This window comes from Manis javanica, chromosome 15 (assembly GCF_040802235.1).
Source record: "Manis javanica isolate MJ-LG chromosome 15, MJ_LKY, whole genome shotgun sequence".
Classification (NCBI taxonomy): domain Eukaryota; kingdom Metazoa; phylum Chordata; class Mammalia; order Pholidota; family Manidae; genus Manis; species Manis javanica.
Window position 1 is genome coordinate 84,932,457 of NC_133170.1, and position 18,059 is coordinate 84,950,515.

The 18,059-nt window shown below is 56.0% G+C and overlaps 1 protein-coding gene across 11 annotated transcripts in view; it reads right to left on the reverse strand.

The window, feature by feature from the left end:
- The window catches only part of CABIN1 (calcineurin binding protein 1), a 154,806-nt gene that overhangs the window by 44,917 nt on the left and 91,830 nt on the right, over positions 1-18,059 (reverse strand). For all 11 annotated transcript variants that reach the window (XR_005054480.2, XR_012125410.1, XR_005054479.2 and 8 more), the window contains 2 exons: positions 14,231-14,413; positions 9,273-9,607 (listed from right to left, as the gene is read on the reverse strand). Coding sequence is in view for 8 of the 11 variants with exons in the window: in XM_036993213.2 (XP_036849108.2) it covers positions 9,273-9,607; positions 14,231-14,413 (518 nt within the window). In the remaining 3 variants the exon portion in view is untranslated. The remainder of the gene's footprint in view (positions 1-9,272; positions 9,608-14,230; positions 14,414-18,059) is intronic.

The following is an 18,059-nucleotide window of genomic DNA, read 5'->3' on the forward strand; positions in this document are numbered from 1 at the left end:
CTGAGGCGCCTCCTCTCTGCCCCCACATGTCGGGAAGCACAGTGGGCAGAGGAGAAGGGTCCTCGACCTCAACCAGAGCTGCCTACACCACCGATCAGAAGCACAGGGCCCGCTCTGCTCCACACTCACAGAGACTGAACTGACCGTCTAGTCCCAGCCTTCACCTTTTGAGCTCCAGTGCACCAGGGGAATCACCATGCAGTTCCTGTTAAAATGCCCCAGCAGTGCCCAGGACGCTGGCTCAGAGAACCCACATCCCAGATCAGTCCGTTAAGTAAGAAGTCTCCTGAGGCCAGTTACAAGTCCAGCCCCGGCCTGATGCCCCCTCTCCCCACCACCCTACCTGCTCTGCCCCCACACCCCTCCCCCACAGCCGGAGGAGGGGAGTGGGATTTGGGGTGGGGTGGGGGAGGTCCACAGCAGAGACACTGAGCACACAGGGTCAGACGTGCTTCATTACAAGGAATAAAATCCACCTCAGATGAGCGTATGCTGGCTCTTCAGAGCCCCAGAAAGAGAAGGCAAAGCCTCCACCTCCAGCAGGGAGGGTCGCAGCCCAGGGAGCCCACAGGAGAGGCTCATGACCCGTGTCAGGGCTTGGCCATGGTCTCTTGTCTCAGTGCCACTTGGCCCAAAGTCTCTCCTAAGGGATATCAGAGCGGCTTAGTTCAGGCAGGTGGCCAATGCCAGTCTAATCAGCCCTGGCAGGACCCTCACAGAAGGGGACATGATATGGAAGGTCAATACCTGCACTTCAAGTATGCCAGGTGGGGTCCCCTGCCCATGACCATGGCAGCAGGGCACCAAGGAGGCACACCTCAGGTCTGGTCTGAGTAGGTCAAGAGGTTCCCGGAGAAGTGACACCGAAGCTGTGGTGTGCACACAGCTGGCACGGGGTTGGAGGGCTTACTGGGCAAGAGCCCAAATAAGCAGGGCAGCCTGGGCCGTGCCAAGGAGCTGGAGGACTCCCGAGGTGGCCTCTGGGAGGCCAGTGGGGAGCCGGGGGGCTGTGAGGCAGGGGAGGACCTGCTCCCTGCGTCGTGGGGCTGCCCAGGGACCCTGAGTCTGTGCATGCCCTTACCCTCCTCTGGGACCCCAGGCCAACCTCTCCTCTAGCCAGGTGACCCCGGGAAGCCCAGGACACAGGCCTGGCCTGTACTGGGCAGGAGGCCTAAGACAACTTACTCCAGAGTCATGACCCTAAAGCCTCTTCTGGGGCTACTTTGGGGCACTCCTTTGTAAGTGTCTGGGCGACCCCGTTAAGTAGCAGTGGTTTGGCAGGGGGTGTGGGGATACGGGGCTTGAAGAAGCATCTCCACAGTGGCCATCGTTTTCATAAAAACACCAAGAAAATAAAACCCAACAACAATGTGCATGTGGCTAGGGGCTCATGAGAGCAGCAGGGGGCCAGGGCAGGGGGTGCCCGACCCAGGCCCTGGCGGCTGTGGGTCAGTAACACCCATCCTTCTATGTATGGCTTCTGTTTCTGCCACCACGCTGCAGCTTCTCAGGGACACACGCACCAAGGCGGCCTTTCTGGGCTGGCGGCCTGGCAGAACATTGAGGACCGGGAGGGAGGAGGCCAGTCCCTCGGCTCTTGGGGGCCTCAGAAGAGCGCAGAAAGCCCTGGCCTGCCAAGCCCAATCGGGACTGTCAATTAGCCTCCTGCAGACCCGGCCGCAGCACGCAGGGCTCCCAGCCATCTCCCAGGCCTGCCAGAGAGAGGCGATCAAGGGCTAAGGCACAAGGTATCCATGGTGGGCTTCAGCTAATTCACGTCCTGGGCCCCAGGTGGGAGCTGACAGGGACAAGGAAGCCTGCCTAGGGAAATGACAGGTGCCAGGCTGGTGGAGTGAGGGCGGGGAGATGGCTGGGCGCCTGCCGGGCCTCTTTGAGGGGCAGGGGAAGTGAACTAGCCCGCCCAGCTGCCCTGCAGGGCCTGCCCTGCAGCCTCATGCTGAGGCAAGATCCGATGCCACACGGGCTGAGCCATGACTCCTCACTCTGCGTAATGGCCAATTCATCAACTAGGACACGGAGGCTCAGAGTGGTTCAACAGCCGGGTCAACGTCCCAGAGCCAGAGAGTGGCAGGGCCAGGCGTGTGCTGCAGTCCAGGCCAGAGGCACTTCCCGGCCTGGGCTCTTCCCCTCCCCCTACAGGGTGGGCAAGTCACTTTACAAATCTGCCTGGGTGTGGACTGTATGCTCAGAGCAGAGCCGGCCGCCGGGGGCAGCTCCCACTGCAGCCATCTCAGGCCTCAGGCCTCAGGCAGCCCCTTCCTAGGCCTCCTACAACCCGTCACCTGGCCACTGGCCTGGAGCCTCTGGCTTACCACACCTTTGGGAATGGAAGAAACACCAGAGCTGCCTGCCAGATAATAGCCCTATTTTTTTCTGGGATCCCTGGGGCCCTGAGGCTTGTGCACCAACCACATTTGAACAGGGGGCAGGATGCACTGAGTGCCCTCAAGAGAGGGCAGAGGGGTCCTGATGACAGGCGGTAAGAAGGGTTCCCGAAGCACAGAGCACCCTGATGTCCTCTGCCACCTGTCGCCTGGACATCGCTGTGCCGGCACGAGGCAGAGGGACTCTTGTAATCCTGTGTTTCCTGGCCTCACCTCCTCAGAGCAAGGGCCAGCTCCACACCTGTTTACCCATGCGCAGGCACCTGTCTCCTCCCCTCTCCCCTTGTGCACAGCTCTGCAGCCACGCTGGCCTCTGACAGCACCTTCATCCCTGCAGGGGTCTCAGCCTGGCACCATCTCCTCCCACCCCCACATGCCACCTACTACTGTCCCTGCAGCCCCATGGCCACCTTAAATAGCCTGACTTGCCAACAGCGTTGCTGTCTGCCCCCATTTGTCTGGAAGCTCCCTGAGGGCAGGGACACCATTGGACTTCTTCACTGAGGGCTCCTCAGGGGCTAGACCAGCATGGGGTCCACGGGGATGTGACAGATATTTGGGGAAAGAATGAAAGGAAGACAGGCAAGGTGTGAGCCTGAAGAGAACAAGCAGCCCCAAAGACGGGGAGGGGGCGGCCGGGGGCACGCGGCAGAGAGGCGCTGGAAGTACAGGCGGGGCCTGGCAGGGAAGCGGGATGCTGGAGGAGGGGGTGCTGGGGACAGAGCCTCCCCCCTGGGGAGCTGTGGGGAAAAGGGACTGCTCGGGAGCACGCGTGTGGCGGGAGACTGGAGCATGAACTCTGTCTCTTTAAAACACCCTTTACTATTCTTTCTCCAAAACAGTAATTCAGAAGCCCCAGGCTTGCCTCTCAGTTCCCCATGAAGGGATGGAGTGGTACACGTGTAAGTTCTGGTGAAGGACAAACTAAATGTGTGCCTACAGCACTGGAGAGTCAGAACCTCTTGGGGCCTTGGCTGCCCACGGGAGGATGCAAGCTACTGTGCGGCTTTAGCAAGAAGCTGGACATCCACCTGCCTGCCCAGTAAAGGATCTGGGCCAGAAGGCCTCAGTCCTCTCCTTCTGGAAAGTAAAGGCAGAGTACAGATCTGAGCCCTAGAGGCCCTCATCAGCCTGGCTACCAGGAAGGCAGAGTCCAAGGCCCGCCACTTCCTCGCCAAGGGGTTCCAGACCAGCTGTTGTCTCCTCTGAGCCTCAGCTTCCTGCTTGCCCTTCCAGGCGGGGCGCTACGAGAGGCAGCACTGGGGCGCTGGGCCTAGGCCGGGCCGTCTCGGTGCCCCGCTGGACTCTGCTTCTTGGCCTGTTTCTCTTCAGATATCGAGCGGCCTGTGAGGACCAGAGAGAGCATCCTCCGAGATGGGGCTGAGCAATAACCACGACACAAAGTGGGCTAGAGGAGTCAGTAACGCATTTAAGAGGCCCCCCCAAGAGGAAACTAGTTCTGGAAAGCACGGCCAGTGTTTGCAGACGCTGGTGTCCACGCAGGAGGCATGAGGCTCTGGTGCGTCCAATCCCTCGGCCCCAAGGACCGCCGGCAGGGCATGGCTTCTCAGGCACGTCCGGGCCCAGCACCACCCAGGCACCCGAAAGGAAAGGCCCGAGTCGTCTTTATTCTGGTGGTCCTAGTGGGTGTGAAATGGTAGCTCAGTGTGGTTTTCATCTGCATTTCCCTGACGGTTAATGGTGTTGAGCACCTTCTCCTGCACTTATTGGCCATTGTATATCTTTGGAAAACTGTCTGTTCAGATTCTTTGCCCATGTTTACATTAGGCTGTCTCTTAATTATCAAGCTGAAAGAGTTCTTCATATATTCTAGATTCAGGTCCCTTACCACATATATGACTTGTAAGTACTTCTCCCATCTGTGAACTGTCTTTTCACTTGGATAGTGCCCTCTGAAGGACAAAAGTTTTTTATTTTGATGGAGTCTAGCTTATCTTTTTGGTCACCTGTGCTTTTGGTGTCGTATCTAAGAAACTGTTCCCTAATTCCAGGTCATGAGTATTTACACGTATGTTTTCTTCTAACAGTCTTATAAGATTAGCTCTGAAATTTAGGTCTTTGACCCATTTTGAGTTAATTTTTGTACATGCTGTAAGACAGGGGTCGAACTTCATCCTTTTGCACATGGATATCCAGCTACCCCAGCGACATTTGTGGAAGAGACTGTCCTTCCCCCACTGAAGTATCTTGGCAACCCTGTTGGCAATCAATTGACAGGTGTACGCGTTTACTTCTGGACTCCCAGTTCTATTCCATCACTCTACGTAGCTATCCTTAGGCCAACACTAGACTGTTCTGGTTTTTAAGTGTGGTACAAAACACACAACATAAAATTTACCGTCTTAACCATTTCTAAGTGCACAGTGCATAAGCGGTAAGTATATCCACACTGTTGTGCAACAGGTCTCCAGAACTTTTTCATTTTGCAAACTGAAATTCTATACCTGTTCGATAAATAATTTCCCCCTCTCCCCAGGCCCTGGCACCCACGATTTTGCTTTCTGTCTCTATGGTTTTGACTACTTTAGATATCTCAATGTCATGGAATCATACAGTATCTGTCTTTTTGTGTCTGGCTTCTTTCACTGAGCATAACGTCCTCACAGTTCACCCATGTTGTAGCATGTCAGAATTTCCTTCCTTTTTAAGACTAAATAATATCCATACTGTTTTAATTAGTATAGATTTGTAGTAAATTTTGAAATTGGGAAATTGGGAAGTGTGAGTCCTTCATGTTTCTTCTTTTTCAAGACTGGCCCCGGAGGTCATCCTATAACCCACTCTGTCCTAGACCCCTTGTTGCAGGAAGTGGGGGGAGTTCAATTCTGCAACTGAGACAGAGGCCATGGGTGCGGGGAGTCAGAGCAGGGGAGGCCGTGGGTGTGGGGAGTCAGAGCAGGGGTGCCCGTGCCTCAGCCTTCCTCCCAGATCCCATCAGTGAAGGCCAGAACCCTCAGGACAAAAGATGTCCCAACACCACGTGGTCTCTTCTCCTGGGCTCCTCATGCGGGCTCAAGGAGCCAGGTTTTCACGGGCAGGGACTGACAATCCAGGGCTCAAAATCCTGAGGACTGTGGTCATAGAGACTTTAAGTGACACAATAGCTAGACTTAGGGACCCTGTGGCCACTGGCATGAGCAATCTTCCCTACGGGGTGGAAAGTACGAGGGGTCCTGCTTCCTTCAATGCTCCCGGCCCTCAGGGGAGGCCAGCAGAAGGTTTGCCTTGGGGGGCCTAGGGGCTGGCCAGTTTGCAGCAAAGGCGACGCTGTGCAAGAGGGTGCCAAGGGGCTCCTGGGGACAGACCCAACCCTCAGAGGGACTGGCGGTGGGGCTCGGAGCCATGCGGGATGATGACACTGAGGAACGGGCCCTGGGTTCCTGGTGTGAAGCTCAGTGGGAGGAGGGAGGGGAGAGAGGACTCTTGGCTGAGGGGCGGGGTGTGCCATGCTGGGCACATGATGTACTGTGGCCACAGTGACTCTGGGAGCATCACGGGGGAAGAGCCCTGAGCTCTCAGAGACCCCACGCAGAGCCAGGACCTGAACCCAGGCGAGGCGGGCCTCAGAATCCCCACTCTCCCCTTCGCCCCAATCCTTGCTGCCGGCAGCTGAGTGAGGAGCGCCCTGTACTCTGAGGGCAATTTCTCTGCAGAGGCCTAGGAGGCTCTGAGCTGAGCAGAGCTCCACCTGGGGGCCTGTGGAACACCTGGGGGATCTACAGTCAACCCACACAGCTCCTGGGGCCTCTCTGAAAACACAGGTGAGGATGCCCCTGCCCTTGGCCACGGAACCATGAGATTGCAGCAGGAAAATGCTACTGCCAACCCCATAGGCAGATTTTATGAAGAAATGTGCTGCTGTTAAATACACACAGCGGGAAGTGTTTGTTACCAAACAGCTGTGTTTGGCAAGCAGTCCCTGCTTGTCAGCTAATTGTTTCACATTAGTCACTGAGAGTACTAGTGGTGTCCCCATTTCTGTGGACAAGCTGACACCCAGCCTGTGCAGAGCCACGCCCAGTCCCCAGGACAGTGGTTCGCCCAGAGAGGGTCAGCCTTAACTCAGGCTCTCAGTGCAGCGAGCCATGCAAGCTCAGGCGACAACTGCTGCTCAGCAAAGGGGTCTGAGTGAAATAGAACAAAGCAGCTGGTGGAGCCCCACATGGCGCCCTCACACAATGGTGCGTAAGAAAGGTGGTCTCTCTTGGAATCCAACCTGGGACTGCAACTAACAGAAGAACCAGGAGAAGCAAACCATGACGGCTGTCGGGGGGTGTTCTGGGACACGGACAGCCATGGTGCAGACAGCCAAGGCGGCCTCTGCCCCACCCACCCCAAAGACCATCACAGGATGACCTAAATGACCTGGAAATGAACGCACATTCATGGAAAGAGCAAAATGGAAAGCTGTGGGCGTGGGTGTTCTAACAGTGTTCGGGGGAAGGGCAGTGGAGCCACTGGGCCTGGGTGAGGCTGCCTGGGCCAATGCCAGACTGTTACCCACCCCTGTGCAACCCTGAGCCAGGTGCCCAGATGTAAAGTAGAGAGGATGCGGTCCCCACATCCTGGATATGAAGTACCTGGAGGTTGGGGAGTGACAGTTAACAGTATGTATACACGGAGCTAGGAAGAAATAAACACATGAAATATTTGTGGATATCCCCTCTCCAATTTTAATGGATATGAATACTGTTTTCCACTTTTAAAAACCTCACCCACTGAGGGGATGGTTGTGGTAACAGCAGCCTGTGCCTGGCATGTGTGGAGCCCTTTACAAGCACTGGCTCCTCTGCACTCAGATGAAAGCCAACGGGGGCTGGGCACTAGGCACTCTGTGGGCCTGCCTGCAACTCTCCCTCCAACCAGCCCTGCACTGTGCCCCCCCTTCCATAGAGGAGGGTCTCTCATAGGCATTCTGCATCCTACATTCCGTCTCAGCATCTGCTTCTGGAGGGGGCAACCTGCCACCGTGCGGGGAAGGTTTGGGCTCAGCACAGAAAGCTCTGGGTCCTGCTCAGAGCTGACCGCAGCTGGCTGGGGCTGCATGGCTTACTGGGGGACCATCGGAAGAGGGAAGGTCAGGATGGTGGTGTTAGTGCCCCTTTCACCCCTTCCACTGAGACCCAGGAGCGCTCCTGTGCTGGTGTCTGCAGCTCTCAGAGGAGGAATGTTCCCAAAGCAGCACTGGAGCCTGGAGAGGGGGGGCAAGCGGGGGCATATCACCGTGATTGTGATATGACTGTGACCCTGAAGACTGCTGCCGAGGGGTGTGTCATTAAAACCCAGGTATGCCTCGTCCAGAAGACCCAGGGCACCGGAGGTTAAGGCCCACGGTGAAGTGCAGGCTGGGCAGGGGAGCAGGCCCAGCTCAGATGTGGCCCAGCAGCAGTGACCGGCAGAAGCGGCCAGGTAAGCCAAACGCCCTGCAACAGCAATGAAGCCCCAGGTGAGATCCCTTGCCTCCCCAGGCCTCACTGTTCTTCTCGGCAAAAGTCAACCAAGTATGTGAGCATGCTAGGCAGTTACTGCAGAGGTAGGGCACTTATCTGTGCCTAGTCCCCAAACAGAATTCTGCCAAGCAACAACTTCCGGTCACATAACCTGCACCAAGCCAGGGTTTCCCTCTCTGGCCAACTGCCCTTCCTGGTTTTTCAACATCCCACACAGGCTGCTGAGGGGAGGGAGCAGGGAGCCTCTGGGAGACGGAAGTTCCTGAGCCCAGGCCTTACTGAGCCACGGGGAGGCAGACAAAAGCAGGGACCACAGTCAGATTCCGAAGTCCGTCCCGGTCTGCCCTGGCGCTCTCTGCCCTCGCCCACACTGGCACTGCCGCCTCAAGAAGGCCACATGCCCGGGCCGCTGGCCTAGTCTGGGCGCTCTCCCTCTCATCCAGCCTGCCACTGACCCCTCCACCATGGCCGTCTTACAGGCTCAGCATGATGGGAACCCTCACAGAGCCACAGCAGCACCCCACTCCTGTGTGTACCCTATTATCTTCTCTGTGGCATTTGTCACAGTGGGACTTGCCTCGTTCGTTTGCTCCGTTCATGATTTTCATCTGCTTGCCCCTTAGAATGTAGCTCCATGGGGCAGCGCCACCGGGCGAGTGAGGGGTGACTGGAAGATCTCCTAAGAGGCCACGCTCTCCCTGCAAGTGCTAAATGGCAGCAGAGCTCTGGCCAGGAAGCTGCTGGGAGCTCTTAAGCCTGGGGCACAGCTCCTGAGAATCCCTACATCATCTGCTTTCCAACAGAGTTGGAGGAGGCTGTCAGCACCCGACCCCCAGGCAGCAGAGGCCATGAAGGCAGCTCTGGCAGCTGCGCCCCAGGGGAGAGCCCAAAGGCCTCGGCGAGATTCAGCCAGGGGGCAGGGCCTGGGGCAAGCAAGGCCCTGGGGGGTAGGCTGGGTGGGTGTCAGGGCATCTGGAAGACGTGTGTGCTGGGCCACACTGAGGAAGACAGGCAAACAACACGGGTGAGGAGCAGCAGTGGAATACGAGCTGCTACCCCAGCCTCCCAAGCCAGAGTGACGAGCCTACTGGCTCCCATCCGTCACCCCACAGCCGGTACCCAAGTCTGTGGTCCCACTGTGGAACACACTGGATTCTCCCTCCTTCCCTCACTGCAACCTGTGACCCTCGCCATCTTTTGCCTGGAAAGCTGGACCATTCTTTGTACCCCCTGCCCGCTTCTCTCCTCTCCCAACACCCCACTCACACCCACAAACTGCAGCCCAAGACCTTCAGCAGCTGCAGTGTGTCTGTTCTGCTGTCAGTCCTCGAAGATGCCTGCAGGCGATGGGAAGAGCACACCTCCCCTGCCCCACGTGGCCCGGCAGCCCACTCACCCGGTGGGTCCTGCTGTAGGTGTAGAGGAAGGCCAGCCGGTAGAGGCTCTTGTAGTGCTGGGGGAAGCGGCTGAGACACAGGCGGAAGGCGGCGATGCACTGCTCCGTGAGGAACTGGCGCTGCTCCTCTGCGCCAGCCGGCAGCCCCTGGGGGAAGGCTGCTGGCTCCCCTGTAGCGTCCCCTCTCTTCCTTCCGTCCCCCAGGGTGGGTGCAGATGCTGGGGGTTTGACAGGGATGCAGGCGGAGGTCGCGGGGTCTGCAGGAGGCTTCTGGCTGCCTTGCTCCGTGGCCCGAAAGCCTTCCGTGCTCTCCAAGGACTCCTCTGTTTTTCCCACTGTTGAGAAGGAAAAGCAAGTCACCTCGGCTGCAGGCCCTGCACCTGGTGGTCTGCTACCAGCAACAAAGGCACCTTAGTGAGGCAACTGGCAAAGGTGGATCTGTGCCCTTGCTGGACGGGCAGCAGTGGGAGGCCTGGGGCCTGGGGCCTGCTCTGCCCCCACTGGCTGAGGGCTCCCTAGCCTACTGGTCTCCCCCGTGCAGCGGCCCAGCTGAGGGGCCCTGGGGCTGTGGAAAGCGGAGGCTAGGAGCAGGGCTCTGACTGGCAGACAAGGCTGTCCTGCCTCCCGGGCCTGCACAGGTGCCTGCGGAAGCAGCCCACAGAGGGGAAGCCACCACCACCACGCACTGAAACAGCTGGGGCGGTGCGCAAAGGACTGCACCTGCTCCGCCCCGCAGCCCCTCAGCCCCTCAGCCCTCAGCCCACCCAGCGTCCTTCTCCAGGCTCTGCTGCTGCTGTGTGGGAACCACGGGCTCACACTCGGGCCCTCCCCACGCGAGCCCAGTACTGGACCCACAGGCCTGCTCCACCAGGGACCGTGGGGCAGGCAGCATGGGCAGCAGAGCTGCAGAAGGAGGAGACTGCCCAAGAGGATGGGGGCAGGGCCAGGTGTCAAGGGCAAGGTGGCTCGTGGGCACCCAGCCCTTTGGGACCGCCTGCCTGGAGGGGGGCAGAGAAGCAGCCTGGCATCAATTCTGAAGCCCTTCTGAAACTGTGGGTTGAGCCCATCCCTGCCTACTGCAGCAGCAGCCAGGAAGGCTAGGGCCTGCTAGGCAGGGCAGAGTGGGCAAGGGCCACAGCCCCAAGTTCCCCCACACCAAGTTCCAGCAAAGCCGTGAGGTCATCAGGTTCGCGTCAAGCTTCCCCACCGTTGCTCTTCTTGCTAAGAATCTGAGTGGTGACTCCCTGTGCCCTCCTGGGCTGCCAAGACAAAGCCAAGTTCCTTGGCAGAGCACGTGAAGCCACTGCCCACAGTCCTGCCGACCCTCCCAGCTCCCCTCCCGGCCTCACACCCATGACTGGCCACTAGGAACAGCTCACTCCGTGTCCTTGCCTTTCAGCTGTCGCTCCTTCTGGACACATTCCCTGCCTCCTCCTCCTCCCCCTGCCTCGCTCACTTGCTCTCAGCCATCAGGACTCTATGCAGTGTCACCTCCTCTCTCGGGCCTCCCCAGCCCCAGGGTGGCGTCTGCAGAGCGCCTCGTGGACCCACCTGTCTGATGTCACTGGTCCCACAGCATTTATGCACGTGTGCCCCCCCCTCCCCCATTGCCTAGTGCGGGGCTTGGCCACTCCTGCCATTTGCAGCTGACTGAATGACTGAGTGGCAGGTCACATCCGATCACAGCCCTCCTCTCCCAGGGGCTCAGGAAACCACTTAGGTCCCACACACACCCACTCACAGCCCCAGACGGCAACCGGGATGCTGCTTAGGGCTGGCCCCATCTTGTAGCAGTACCATCGTTTTACTCAAAAATATGCCATGCTTCTAATTCAAAGGACACATTTCCAATGTGGCCCAACAAATACAGTCTGAACGATGACTCTGGGCCCAGCCTTGTGCTAAACACAAGGAGACAGGGAAATGGATGAGGACATGGGCCTCCAAGGGGTTCAAAGAAGGTGCTACACTCAAATGCAGGCACACAGGAAAATACTTCTTAGGGAAAGTGGGCAGAGGGTAAAGAATTCATCCAAAGAATATTCAAGAATGCATGTGTAAAGACAATGAAGAGAGGAAAGAAAGAAAAACAAGTGATGCTAGAAGGAGTTAAAAACCCAGTTGCTCAGGGATCTGGGTGGCCTGAAGAGGCCCAGGAAAGATGGGTGACATGCCTCACCCACAGTGTCCACTGCCACTGATGAATGAGCCTCAAAGGTCACGTCAGTGGACGGCAAAGGGTCAGAGATGTCGATAAGCCCATACAACACCTCCCAGCCACGATGCCCAGTGTTAATCCTGGCAGCATGTAGGTGGGAGGACCTCCTCCTCCTGAGAGGGAGCATGCCGAACGAACACTCTGGCCAGGCTGGCCTAGTCGAGTGCCTGCTGCTGGCAATGAGGACTGGCTTAGGATGCCCCCGGTGCATGGGCCGGGTGAGCAGCAGCCAGGAGCCATCGGACCCACTTTACTCCACCTCCCAACCAGCCCCACTCTGCTCTGTGCCGGGGACTCAGACATGACCAGAAAGGGGTAGGTGCAGCCACAGGATGGCAGTCCCTGGATAGGTGCCTGGTGCCTGTAACCAGCATCCTCAGCCCAATTCCTGCCATGGGCCCAGCTGGCAGGGAGGGCCCAGGTCAGGCACCTGTGTCCATGGCCTAGACCACACAGGTTGTTAACAATTCTGCTGCCTTAGAGTAACAGAATGGGCTTGTGTGTAGGTGGTGAAACTGTAGGTAGCTTTATTCTCTATTGAAAAAATTAATATTTACTGTTACATCCACATTTTAGACACTTTTTAAAGCTCTGATCCCTGAAAAGGTGAGCTTCAACTAGTTACTCCTCACCTACGGGGAAACCTCTTTCCTAGAAGCACCTTGGCACAACCCAGAGTGGAGAATTAAAGAAGGGAGATGAGTCCTTGGGAAGCAGGACAGCCTCTGCCTGCTGGACACTATAGGTGGGACTGCACCCCAGTGCCAGGCAGAGTGGCCATCAGACCCATTCCTGCTTCCCCTTGGCACAGACCTGGGCCCTGTCATGTCCTGCTATTCAACAATGGACACAAAATCTCAGAGTGAACAGTGCGGCTGTGCAAGGAGCAGCGGGCCGGGGGCAGGGCTGCATCGGAGGGTGTTCCCGGAGGGCTGGGGTGTTGGGCACACTCAGTGCTGGCCTAGCACCACACCCTGGCTTTCTGCCTGGGGCTGAAACCTGCTGAAGCCCTGGTGGCCAGGGCTCCTAGCCACTGGAAATCCAGAGGAGTGCGTGCCAGAGACTGCCGCTGGCCAGGGCATGGGCTCAGAACACATTCCCTACTCTCCTGACAGGAAGCTCACCAACTTCACCACTGTGGTTACCGGGAAGAGCCAGGCTTAGAGGTGAAGAATGTGTCCACAGAGGCAAGACGCTTCCTTTTAAGCCCACTGGCTACTGAGGTAACATAGGTTCTATCCTAACTTTCTCTACTTTCTTCCCTTCTGTTCAACACACTGTCTGCTTAGTTGGCTTGGAATGGAAGGCGCGAAGAGGTGGGATGTCCCTCGTGTGTCTGGGAAGCCCTGCACAAGCTGGGCTGTACCACAGCTGACCCTCTCTCAGCTCAGTGCCACTCCCGGCATCCCCCACTTACAAGCAAGGTGGAGAGAGGCCACGACACCCACAGCACTGGTGGCATTGTAGCACCCACCGCTTTTTGGGCCACACAGCACAGATAACAGGTCTACTTGTCCAATAGTACAAATAATCTTATTTTTAAGACTGGATGTGAACAACAGTTGCTGTGTTAGCAGATTGAGAGTACAGGTTCCTTCTTCCTTCCCCTTCTAAACCCTCTACAGGGTGTTTGTATCAGCTGGTTTGGGACTGGGACAGCCTAAGAACTACCTGGTGAGAAAGTGGGGCCCTGGGCTCTCCCTTCAACAGGCAAATCCATGGCTCCCGTTCTGTGTGCCCTTACCTGACTCTAATGGGGACACCTTTTCCAGCCTCCGAGGCATGCAGCCTCAGCCCCTTTTAAGGCCAGCTAGGGGAGGCTGGCGGGGAGCAGAGGGCCTGGAGAGGCTTTCCCTAGCAGGAATGGCTCTGGCCCCGCGGGCATGCCCACACGTGAGCTCCTGAACCTTAACTGTCCCATCCAGGGCCTGTGCAGTGCCTACCTAGGCTGGACCCGGGCCCCTGGGGTAGGCAGGCTATCACCAGCCCCACCTGCCCCTTACCTCCCTCCTGGAGAGGGAGCACAGGGTAGCGTATAAGGCTGCGGACTGACTGCAGGCACAGTGCTGGCCTCCCTGAAGCTCGGGCTCTTCTCCTGTGAAGCGAGAAGTCACAGCGCTTTCCCCTAGGGTGGCTGAGGGGACCACAGAGTTAAACAGTGCCTGGCACCGCACCGTGGAACATGAGTCTGGGCAGTGGTTGGTACTGTGTGCCCTGGTGGTTGGTATTGGGTACCTGTGTGCCCTGGTGCTGACCAGAGGGAGAAAGCTTTCAAAATCCATGGCTGACAGACCAGCTACAGCCTCTGAGCCATGCCAGGGGTGCCCAGCCTGCCTGTGGTCTTCCAGCAAGCACAGGTGTGCAGCCCTGCCCACAGATTTCTACAAAGGGGGTCTGGGGCCCCACAGGAGCTGAGCATACCCTGGGATTAGATCAGGGCCCCCTGTCAAAAAGTTTCTTTTTCCCTAAAGGCCTGATGTGATTCAGACTAAAAAGAAAACACATTTGTGATATTCAGGATCCTAAGACTTTTAATAACCACTTATCAAGAAAAAAAAACCAGGGTGCTCACACGGCAGACATGCTTTGCCACACTGGGTTGTGGTGGGGTCGAACAATGACACACATACTGTGTACCAGGCATCATGCGAGCACCTTCCTGAGCCCGCGTCCTTCACCACTGCCCAGACCGCCACAGGACATCAGAGCAGATCTAATTCACCAAGTCAGGTCTTCATACCTCTTTCCTCTGTGGCCCCCTGGAGGTCTTTACTGGTCAGTCCTGTTTGGGAACTGGGAACAGGAGGCTTCTTCTCCACATAGGGCTTCCGGGAGCCCTCCAATGAGTTGGCGGGCTCGTTAAAGAAGTCCTGCGTCGAGCTGGAGTCTGAGAGCGCGACGGCCGTGCTATCCTGGCTGCGTTCTGAGGGGAGAAGGAGGGAGAGAGAGTGGCAGCATGAGCCCATACTGCCCCCAACGTGCAGGGGCCTCGCCAGGTTAGTCTCCCTGCAGAGGAGACGGCCTGAGCACAGCCACTCGGACACTGCTGAGCCTAACCTGTCCTGGGGGCACTGAGCCACTTGCCAAAGGCATCAATATCCATGGCCAAATCTCTGGGGTTTTCCCCAACAGTGGTGTTCTTATGTTTAAAATTGGCTGGGGATGGGGGTGCTCATTTGCAGCATTTACAGATTTCTGTGATGTAAATACTCCCACCATGGCTGATTTCAAACTACCAACGTGATGTTGCTGCATATGGAATTGGAAAGAGATCACAGTAGTATACCATTATATAGTATTTACACCATATAGATATAATAATAGGCATGCATAATTGAAGTGGGTAAGAATTCAGCAAAATTTTAACCATTTGCTAAGGGCCAAGTGTGGTCCAAAGTAAAAGAACAGATCCCTGGGATTTGCAGACCCAGGGAAGGTTGGTACCCGCTCATTGGCTCCTCTCCAGACCTCCACAAGGGCCCCTGAGAAAGACCAGGGGCAGGGCCTGGAGAGGGGGGGTGGCTGCGGCTGTGGGGACGCTTGAGGCCCCATGGGACCTTTTCTCTGCAGAACAAAAACCTGACACCAGCTGGGCAGCAAGTCTTTTTGCCTCAAAGGTACAGGTGAAGACCCACGGCTGGCCGCTGGGGGAAGGGAAAAGAGAAACCTCCCCTGGGGGAGGAAAAGCCCCACCCCTGGGCCACAGGGCCACAGCCCACCTCAGCAGAGGCTGGGTCAAGATAACAGAGCACCAACCCAGCCCACGCCCAGGGGCTAGGAGTGCAAGGAAACCACGAAGGGCAAAGCGGTCACTACAGGACATGGGGCAGGTCCGCGAAGGGACACAGGGCAGCCACAGGGAGAGAGACTCACAAAAGGCCTGAAGCTGATGGTGGAAACAGAACATTGAGAAAACCTGGTAGCAAAAGTGCCCTCACTCTAAGGCACCATCACAGGAATCCGGAGCCAGCGGAACACTGAAGGTAACCCCAGCAACAGAAAAACCAACCACGCAACCAAGCAAGCCAGACACCTTTGAAATGCTGAAGGAAAAAAGAAGCCGCCCCAGAACCCTGTGTTCCATGACAGTGCCTCTCGAAACTGAAGAAGAAATAAGTAAGAGTTTTTTTCAAGAGTTAGTAAATGAGAGGATTCCTTACTATCAGATCTGAGGTACAAGAAATACTTAAGTTCTTCAGGCAGAACGAATTCAAACCAGATAGACACTTGGATCTACAGAAAGAAATGAAGTTCCTTGTAAGTGGTTAAAGATAAATATAAAAGAAGTTCTTCTTCTCATTTTAAGTTTCTCTTAAAAATTATTGGCTACCATCTGAAGCAAAGTAGTTGCAATGCACTGTGAGTTTACAGGATACACAAAAGTACAATGAATGAAAAGAGCACAAGAGGTGGGAGGTTCTCGCACTGAACATGAAGCAGCGTGTTATTTGAAGGTGGACGGTGATCACTTAAAGAGGCCTGTTGTTAATCCTAAGGCAGTCACTACAATTTTTAAAAAAAGAGATAAAATCACAAACCAATAGTAGAGATAAAATGCAAGTGTTAAACAATAAAGCTTTGTTTTGTCTTGTACTTTGTATACCTGAGGGTGAAGCTCAGTCCGGGAATCCAGAGCGCTAACTTCAAGTTCCTCTTGGGCCACTCACTAGCGGTGTGACCCTCACCAGGTTAAGTCCCTTCCCCACCCACAAACTGCCACCACATATCATCTCAGTGAGGTCCATGCCGCAGTGACTTCTGGGGACACAGGGAGAGAGGCAGACATGGCCCCCAAGACCCTCCAGCCCTTTGCTCAGCTATCTTAAAAACCTGGCATTGGATGATGCATTAGGGCTACCAGGCCATTACTGAGGAACCACGGGGAGGGCCGACGAGCTATCTGGTGGACAAACTTGCAACAAAATGTAGTTGTTTCAAAATCAAAAGCCGGAGATCCCAGCTGCCTGAATTCAAATTCTGCTCTGTCACTTACTAGGTCAGAGAGCTTATGCAATTTCCATAATTTCTTTACACTTCAGGCACTAAAATTGTGAAAATACAAGTGTCTACTTCATAGAATTGTTATGAAAATTAAATAGGTTAATACACATAAGTACTTGAAACAGGGCCTACACAGTAAGGGTTCATGAAATGTCAGCTCAATTATTAATATTATTATTTCAATGAATGCAGACCGATTCTTTCACCAACATCTCAAGCTTGACATTAGAGATTTCACGCTCAGTGGGCAGAGTTTTGTTTATGCCCTACTGAAGACGATGCCTGAGGCGCACCTGTCCACGGGGCGGTAACCACATCTCACTAACACAACAGGCCCCTCTGCTGCTCTGGTGTCATTACCCATGTCAGATCAAAGACCAGGGTCTGGGGACAGAGCCCTCTCCGGCAGCCCCATAGCACCTGCTGCAGCCCTTCCTCCCCGGCTGTCTCTGGAATGTTCACTGCCCAGTACCTCGTGGGTCATGAGCATCAGCTAGGGTGATGGGACATGTGGTGGGTGTGAGATGCCCCCATCACTGACACAGAAGCTCTGCAGGTCCCCAATGTGCAAGCGGGGACCTGCTGGACCCTCTGCCTCACACTCAGCGAGGAGCTCTCCCCTGACCTGCAAGGCCAGACCCCAGGATTCCATGACCACTGAATGGGGATTATGGGCAGGACTGCAGCCCCCACAAGGAGTCCTGAACCCAAGTTCCCGGTGTGAGGGGATCACTTCTCCCAGAGAAGAGGATGGGAAAGCTCATTTGCTGTCCACGTGGAAAGGGGACCCTTGACTCCAGAAGCCGCAGAGGGTCACTGCAGGAGCTCAGGACCCAGGAGTCCCAGACTTGCATTCCAGTCCCAGTCTGCCACTCAGGTTGCTCCAGGCCTCTACTTCCTGCTTCTTAGCATGTTTGTCATTGCTTTCCTTGCCTCTGTCCCAAACACATACACGGGGTCCTCACAGGGGCCCCGCCCAGCACCTGGCACATGGAGTGACAGCCCTGACCCATTCTGTTGTGGGCAAAATTGTAACATTTCCAGAATATCTTGCCAGGCTTTAGTGCATTTGCATATCCTCGGGGGTGGAGAGAAGTCCATCTCCGTATCAGTGGGTAATTATCTGGGCAACCGAGGGTGTGTCTGAACCTGAGAGCTTTAGGGGAGGTCCTTGCTTGCTTCCTTCTGTCAGAGCAGGAGAGACGGCCCCAGACTGCAGTTTGTAAGCAGCAATAAATAGGTTTTAAACTTTATTTCCCCCTTTGACTGGTTTTAGGGGTATTTTGCCCTGGGATTTCCTCTCCCCGGACTTACATCTGGTGTAGTTAGCAGGATTCCTCTGAACCCAAAATCCGTCATAATGGGTGCGACCTTTGGGAGGGCCACCCTAGAAATGATGGGGAGAAGTGGCACTCACACTGAGGGACATGTGTCTACACTTGTGTGGTCGTGAAGGCACCATTATCGCTGCTGGCTGTGCTGACCCCGGCCCGTGGCCCGAGCCTAAGGCTACTGCTGCTGCCCCTGCTGCCCCTGCTGCCGCCGGAGCCTGGTCACAGCTATCCACA